Raw genomic sequence first — 8,375 nt, 5'->3', positions numbered from 1 at the left:
TTTAAAATGTTTTTACAAAAAAAATCAAATGTAGTAAAACGCTGATTGAGGTAGCGTTTTATGTGTTTAATGAAACGCTGCCTCAGTCAGCGTTTCTATCGCTGCTGTAAAACAGAGGCAACTTCCTCTCTAACTCAAACTCCCCCATTTCATTCCTCTCACCCAATCTCTCCCTCACTCAATCTCTCTCTCACGCAACCCAAATCCCCCACCCACCGACGTCTTCCTCCTACCACCGCCCGCCAATGACCGGCCGCCGACTGCTTCGATGCCCCCTCTCTTCACTTCCTTGTCGAATTAGGTACTTGCCCCCTTTCTCTTAGGTTTTTAAAATCTAGGTTTTTTAATTATAATTGTTGATTTTTTTTTGTGAATGTTAGTGTTGATAATGTTGAATTGTTAGTGTTGATAATGTTGAATTGTTAGTGTTGATAATTGTTGGTAATGTTGAATTGTTAGTGTAGAGATAATTGTTGAAAATGTTAAATTGTTAGTGTAGATAATTGTTGAAAATGTTGAATTGTTAGTTTAGGTAATTGTTGATAATTGTTGTTAATGGTTGATAATTGTTAGTTTTTGAGTAATTGTGATAACCTACATTGTTGTTTAATAATGGTGATTTAGGGCTTCTAAGTTGTTGTAATTTGAAAAGTATGTACATTTTTGTTTAAATATGGCGATTTAGGGATGAGTTAGTGCCTTTATGTATAATGTGTTTTGGTTGTTATGTAGAATATGGCTGCACAAAATGTTGTGTTACGTTGTTATGCCGATGGGGAGGTGAAATTCTGTTCGATGGACCCCGTGTCGAGTATAGTGGAGGAAATGTGGAACCACTAACACTTGAACCGAACATGACTTTCAATGATTTGATGAACGAGGTTCATAGTAGTATTGGTTCAAACCCAAGGAATGTTGAACTAAACATTAAAATGAGGTTTGAGACTGTCAATGGGGTTCAAGTGTTACCTGTTTCTACAAATAAACATTTAAAAGCTTTGAGGAGCGTTGTTGCAAAGAAGGGTGTTCCCACTGAGATATATGTAGAAATGGTGCCTATATGTACCCAATCGATGATTACTGCAGGCGACGAATATGGTGGCGATGGTTGATGCACTATTAGTCGCCCTTGCAGACGGGCCCACCAGAGCCAGAGCGGGTGTGAGATATGGGCATGGCTACCTTACAAAGATATGGTCACGGCTATCTCGTCCATCAGCGGGACGGTCATGATGGCCACTCCGTCCATTCACAGTTCGATCTCGGCCAGAGTAGCGATGGAGGTGATCCTACGTCACCCAGAGACGCAGAGGATTACATCATCCATAGTTCTGCGCCCACCCCTACCCAGGGGACCCTTCGTCCAGCCAGCAGACTCCCCCACCGCCCCGAGACCCATTCACCACCATTACTCATTACATGCAGCGTCATGTTAGACGGGGGGCCGACAGACAGGATAGAGAACCATTACCCTAAATAAATGAGTCGGGATAGTATTATATGATTTATTTGTTGTAGTCGGATTTTCTAGAATGATGTATATAACACTTACATTATTAATATAATAAATGTTTTTTGAATGAATCTGTGTGTGGTTTGAAGTTTAATTTCCTTATTTGTCCAAATCGGACTTATGTCAAACAAAATAGATCCTTCTAGGCCGATGTATATCAAACACAAGACATTTGGGCTCCATAATGAGAAACGGGGTAGAAGCGATGGCCCGTGGTGGTTAATGTGGTGGCTCATGGTGGTTGTAGTGCTGTTGGGGGTGTTCGGAGTGTTCTGAAGTGCTTAAGGGTGGGCGAAAGTCCCAGGAGGTGGTGATTGGTGGTGGTCGATGGTGGTGGTAAGGTTGGGGTTGGTGGTGAGGGTGGTAGTAGTGTTGTAGGGGGTGGTTGAGTGTTTTGAAGTGCATAAGGGTGGTCGAAAGTGGCGGGAGGTGGTGGTTGGTGGTGGTGGGACGGTAGGGGTTGGTGGCGAGGGTGGTGTTTGAGGGTGGTGGCTAATTGAAGGCTGGGGGTGGTGTGTTGAGGGCAGAATTTGGAGTGGGGAGGCTGTTGGTAATGCAGTCCGGCAGAAAAACGCTGTCTGGGACAGCGTTTTATGTACAAAAAAAATTGTACATAAAACGCTATCTCAATCAGCGTCTTATGTGTATTTGAATTTTTTTTTTATTTTTTTATTTTTTAAAATCAGAAATTAAGAAAATCACAAAAAAAAAGTCAACAAGTAAAAACGCTGTTCGAGACAGCGTTTTATACTTTAATTTTTTTTTTAAAAAACAAGGGTATAAAACGCTGTCCGAGACAACGTTTTACCCCAGAAGCTTAGTCTGGTAAATAGTTTGGCCACGAGTACACTTTGCAAAATATTTTGTTAAGAAAGCTTAGTTTGGAAAAAAATCCTAATAATGAAGTTTTATGACGACATTTGCTACTAATGGAGTAATGGAGAGTAATATTAATTCATCAATAGAAAAGTCATATGATATATATAATGAAATCAAAACTACTCCGTTGTAAATACAAAATAAATTCGATCAAAATTATTTTGGTTGTAAAGTGTAAAAAAGCTAAAATAAAGCACCGCTCTTTGTATACTTGAGAGTAAGCATTAGAAAAGTGCAAAATTCTTTATTTAGAAAAAATGTGTATTTCTATTCATGTAGCCTTTTCAATATTCCCACATTTTTTGAGAGAAAATAAGGAAGTTTAAATTTTCCATATTTGTGTTGTAATTGATTAGGCTCCCATACGAAGTTGATCTAAGAATAAATGAGTGGCATAACTCAAAAAATTTGTATCGTCTATTATCCGAGAAAGTATAAATCATTTAAATTTCAAAAATAATGCAACAATATTTGTCATTTTTCTAAAAAAAAATCAAATAATACATTGTAATTAATTATTTTTACAAGTAAATTTATTTATTTATTATTTTTTTTTTCGGGTGTAGAGAGATTATTATGGCACTTCATTCTTGTGTTTATTCTATGTAGAGATAGATTGACATTTACAAGGGGTAGGGGATCATATCCAACTACAACAAAATAAATTAAAAGTACACCAAACCACAAATAATGCAAATGTTCAATGTTTAATGCTCCCAACTATAGACTTGTTGAAATATATTTTCAAAATGTAAACACAACCAAATATTAGCAATTAACAATAACGTGTTTTATATATAGAATATAACCAACTAATTCTACCTAATCCTAACTAATAATAACATACTAACAACAATTTTAAAGTTAATTTATAGACCATTTAAAAGTTATTAAAGTTAACCTATATAATCTATTCTTCTATACATTCTCAAATTCCATCCTAATAATATAAGTTTTTATTTTCTTCTTATTTCTTGTCTTCAACTCAAGCCTAAAAAACACCCCTGCAAAGGGGGTGTTTAAATTTTGTGTAGACAAGAAAATAAGAATGGGAATGAAGGGGGTGAGTGTGATGATTTTTATGGTTATGATAATTTTATCACAATCAAGTAATGCTAAAGAAGGTCCTCCGGAGGTAGTTTTACCAATGCCGCCGCTACCTCCTATTCCGCCTTGCCCAGATGCGTGCATGGAGGTATGCATGAGAGTACACCAAGCAACAAAGGCAATATGCAAGGAAAGTTGTAAACCTTTGTGTAAGCAACTTCAAACCCTAATCAATGTTAGGAGTAAAGGACCACCCCCACCCCCACCCCCACCCAAGAAAGGTTAATTTTTTTTTTTTGTTTGTTTGTATGCGTCAGGCACATAAACTATTCATGTTTTCAGCTAAAACGTGCCATGTATTTTGTTGATCATATGCAATACAAACGCCTTGAGTTGTGGTATTTTTTAGAATGCAATTACAAATTGCAATATGAGCTCATGACCAGCATTAAATAAGTTATCTTAAAGAGTAATTTCATGTTGAGAAGTTTTTTCGTTCATTAATAGAAAATGCACTACAAATTGAAATTTACAAAATTTCCTTTTAGAATGTACTTCCTGTGTTCTTTTATAACTTGACCTGTTTCTTTTATCACGTTTGTCGATGCACAACTTTAACCATCAATAACTTTAATTCTCTATAAATAAAAATTTAAAAAGTTATATACTATAATAGTACTTATTTAGACGATTCTAACAAGATCTCACATGAATATATTTTTTCTTACATATAATTCACAAAAGACGGTCAAAGATGGGATGATAAATAGTGTAAAAGTCAAAGCGGGTCAAGTAAAAAAGAATGGAGGAAGTAAGAACCAGTTGTCAAAACTCTTCAAGGCAAGAAAAAATTGTTTTACTTAAGCTTTTGTTTACTCCATATTTCATTGAAGTGTATAGAAAAGCTACTAAAAGTAAATTAAATTAGAAAAAAGGTAAATGAAAATGCTTCAATAGTATTGAAAATAAGAAGATTAGGAACCATTTTGACAAATTGTAAAAGACAAAAATGTCATTGACGACAAGAAAACTATCTAAACCATCAAATTTTGATAATTCAAGGATCCAAATTGGCTTTCAACTCTAATTTTGACAAGTAAATTACCATATTCCAACTTACAACCTAGCACAAATTAGAGCACCGCATATACAAGTAGGATATTTTTAGACTTTTTCCCCTAATTAGATTTGGGGTGTCATCAGTTTACAATGGAAGCGAACAGAAATTCTACATGTTAATTTATTATTGGCCGAGATTGCTAATATCAGTGGTGAATCCGATACTTTATTTTTGTTATAACTTTAGAAATGCTTACAAGTTCCATAAGTGGTTTACCAAAGTAAAATGGAAGAAAATGTGCAAAATTGAACAAATGTAGACATTGCCGGAAACAAACCAAATCAGCTGGAAGCCAAATCAGCATCCTCGACTTATCATTTAGGAGTACAAACAACTAAATAAGGTATACCTATCTATAGTTGAGCATTATGGGAAAAAGCATAAAGGCTGCGAATCAGCGGTTATACATTTTCATTAGGCAATACCATATGAATCAGGCCAATCCTTAGCTAATTCCTACAGTTCAGGCAGAGTGCTTGGTATACTTCTATAACAAGATTTGCAAGGCAGCCAATCAGCAGTTATAGCTTCATCCCTTGGTTACCAATAAAGGAAAAAATAAGATCGCCTCAAAGCAACAATAAAAACTACATATACAGGCATACAGCAGTGCAGTGATACAGAAACAATGGCATCTCACTATCCTCATCTGACAGTGGAGTATGTCAAAAACTCAGCAGAGGTGAACTGAAATGGCTGACGCGGAACAGGATTCCTGTTACAGTTCATACCCAAAAATGATGATTTAGACAGAGGAAAAGGCAACAAATGAAGCAAGAATTGAAAAACTAATCAACAAAAACATACGGTCTAGGTCCATAAACTTTTATCTGGCGCACATGGGTATCCCTTCCATTAAGGTGATTTGACAAAACAGCAATTTGCAGCATGAAAGTATTAACAAAAGTTTCCCTGTAAATATGCAAAACACTTATCAGATATTGGCTCGAGAAACAGGTGTTCTAAAGTCTAAAATACATCTTTTTGAGATCATTAATGTAAACTAACACGAAGTTATTCAATAGTATGATCCAACTCCCTATTCTGAAGTAAAAGCTCATAGCTAAAAGCACCATCTAAGCAAATAGAGTAAAAGCATACAATGAGATATACGAAGTAGGATACAAAAGTAGCAGTAAATCTGAAGAGAAATATAAGAAAATATGGCTCCAGGATTTCAACGAGTCCAAACTTTCCAAACCTCAAGCCTAGATCTACTTTTGGATCCAAAACATGAACTGTTGAAGCATGTTGACACCAAGATGATGACTAGGAAAGGATCTACTCAAAGCAACAGCTAGCTACCAAGATAATGACATGAAGATTGATGCAGTATGTGGAAGACACAGAATACATAAACCTACTATACGCCATTACACAAGGAAAGGTCAGAGCATAGAGAGGGTTTTGATGCAACAACAACAAAAAAGCCTCAGTCTCAAAATGAGAGTTGGTTTGCAACAACAACAACAGCCTCAGTCTCAAAATGAGAGTTGGTTAATTGGTTTGCAACAACAACATAGCCTCATCTCAAAATGAGAGTTGGTTTTAATGCAACAACAACAACAAAGCCTTGGTCTCAAAATGAAAGTTGGCTTTGATGCAAGGAGATAAATATTGAGATCACATATAGTTATATTCACAGATAAGATTGATATTTCCATTATGTTGAATGCTATACTAATATGCTAATGCAGAGATAAGAACCTTACTGCCCTAAACCTCCAATCCCCGGAGAAAGAAGCACCCTCTTGTGCGTCCTCTCATGCTCCAAAAAATTGGAAGATTCAATCATCAGCCAGATATGAATACTATTCTAAATAATTAATTCCTCAAAATCATTGGACTATAATAACCTATAGGCTCATCAGCTACCTTTTCTGGCTATGACTATAGAAGCGCCTGTAACAAAGCTAAAAATCGCTCATCTCTGTCCATTTCTGACTCCCAAGCTATGGATACTGATGAGAAATCTCAGGAGGACATATTTTCACAACGTAACATTACAAGTTTAATGCTTCAACCATGATTTAGAAAAAGGTAATCCAAAATTAGAAAAATAAAAAACAGCAAGCATTGGATTTAAAGCCATTAGCTTCACAAGAATGTATGTGGTTAAAGTGATTTCAGTTCACAAATGACTAATATGTAAGCTACCAAACCAATATCAGACAACAATATTAGTCGAAATGTATCACCGTGCATCATTTCCAGATAATGAGATATACACCCAACCAGATGGCTTGACCAACTCCACAGCTTTTATTTCCTACATTAATGTAAATTTTACAAAAAAAAAACCCAACAATACAATAATTTGAACAAGGAACAATAACATTCAAATGTTTGATGTTTTAAAACTACCTTCATGTTATGGAACCCATCACCAGCCCGAATCGATATCTTACTAGGTGTGTAGCTCTCGTCGAGCTTAAAATCGACATACAGCACAATAAGCTGAAACCAAATTAATTTCAGACAACAATAATCAACCACACCACAAAAACCAAACAAATTACAACAACAAACGAATCAAATTTTAAAATCAAATTAAGTAAACCCTATTACTTGCAATTTCACTTTCTTCTGAAATTGAATGTTAATCATATGAGGCTGTGCTCCATCAGACCTACAAAAGGAACATAAATTTCATATAAAACTTTATAATTATATAAATGAAAACCCTAATTGAAGATTAAAGAGAAAAGAAGAAGTGTTCTTAACTGCCAATACGTTTCGAAATTATCATCTCGGAGACATTGAACGCCATTACCAGGTTTACAAGAACTGACACTCCAAGCTGCATTCTTCGTCATCTCGCGCAAATCACCATCTACAACCAAATCCTTGCTACCTCCGACTAGCTTTCCTTCATCTTCTCCTTCAGATGATTCTGTTGCCATTTTGGGAGTTCTGGAATTTTCCGGAAAAGGGAATTGAAAATGTAATCCAACAATTAAATTAAGAAAGGGGATGAAAATGTAATCAAATTCAAGAGCTTTGATTTGAATTAATCAATTCAATGCAATGAATTTAACCCAGAATCACCCAAAAAAATCTCAAATTTGTAAGGAATTCGTAACCCAAACAATTGATAGCAATTGAAATGAAAAAGATTAGGAAGAGAGAGAAAAGGGAGAAGACCTTGATTATAATTTGAATCCGCAGATAGTTTGGAAGCCCGCGACTTTTTAGCCCGTTTGAATACCTTGTCAACAGCGGGGAAATGTGAAAACTAGTTCATTACAAATATGAAATACATGGCTAAATGCCTGAATGTACTAATTCCGCATGTTGTGTGACTTGTGTCAGCCTTCGGGTTACCTGTTAGAGGTTGAAATTCTCTTTATCTACTAAAAAAATAAATTCCAATAGGTGATTAAGCTAATAGGCTAGAGTGCTAGACATTTTTGACAATGAGGAGGAGCCCAAGGAGGATAAGATCCCATATACTCCATGCTCCATTCTTGTGTCAAAAGTTTTTAACTCAGAAATTATCGACTATCTTTGTTACATATTATGTGTTACTTTGGGTATAATTTGTGATACTCCCTCCGTCCCTATTTGTTCTTTCCATTTATAATTTTGACACTATTTAAGGTGGGAAAATATTCTAAATTACTCTTAATATATAAGACATAATATAATCATGTCGAGTCTTATTTGATTCGTCTAAATGAATAGTTTATTAGTATTCAATTGTTATAGTTTTCGTTAATAATCAACTAACAATATTTATGGTTAAAGTATTGCATTGACAAACGTGCATAGTCCAAATGGAAAGAAAATTTGGGGACGGAGGGAGTACATAAAAAA

At 35.4% G+C, this 8,375-nt stretch overlaps 1 protein-coding gene across 1 annotated transcript; it reads right to left on the bottom strand.

The window, feature by feature from the left end:
- Nucleotides 1-4,797: 4,797 nt before the first annotated feature.
- LOC110721021 (anaphase-promoting complex subunit 10) lies at nucleotides 4,798-7,987 on the bottom strand. Its single transcript, XM_021900145.1, has 7 exons — nucleotides 7,704-7,987; nucleotides 7,284-7,472; nucleotides 7,128-7,188; nucleotides 6,924-7,016; nucleotides 6,758-6,828; nucleotides 5,367-5,471; nucleotides 4,798-5,274 (listed from the first exon to the last, which is right to left on the bottom strand). Exons 2-7 carry the CDS (start codon nucleotides 7,460-7,462, stop codon nucleotides 5,205-5,207), a joined length of 579 nt encoding a protein of 192 aa, XP_021755837.1. The 5' UTR covers nucleotides 7,463-7,472; nucleotides 7,704-7,987; the 3' UTR covers nucleotides 4,798-5,204.
- Between the last annotated feature and the right edge of the window lie 388 nt (nucleotides 7,988-8,375).

This window comes from Chenopodium quinoa, unplaced genomic scaffold (genome assembly GCF_001683475.1).
Source record: "Chenopodium quinoa cultivar QQ74 unplaced genomic scaffold, ASM168347v1, whole genome shotgun sequence".
NCBI lineage: Eukaryota > Viridiplantae > Streptophyta > Magnoliopsida > Caryophyllales > Amaranthaceae > Chenopodium > Chenopodium quinoa.
This window is presented reverse-complemented; position numbering and strand designations above follow the sequence as displayed.

Coding starts and splice junctions, on each gene's coding strand:
- LOC110721021 (XM_021900145.1), bottom strand. CDS start 7,462: ATGGCAACAGAATCATCTGAAGGAGAAGATGAAGGAAAGCTAGTCGGA. Junction 7,017..7,127: donor AGAAGAAAGTGAAATTGCAA/GTAATAGGGTTT, acceptor ATTTGGTTTCAG/CTTATTGTGCTGTATGTCGA. Junction 6,829..6,923: donor ATGGGTTCCATAACATGAAG/GTAGTTTTAAAA, acceptor ACATTAATGTAG/GAAATAAAAGCTGTGGAGTT.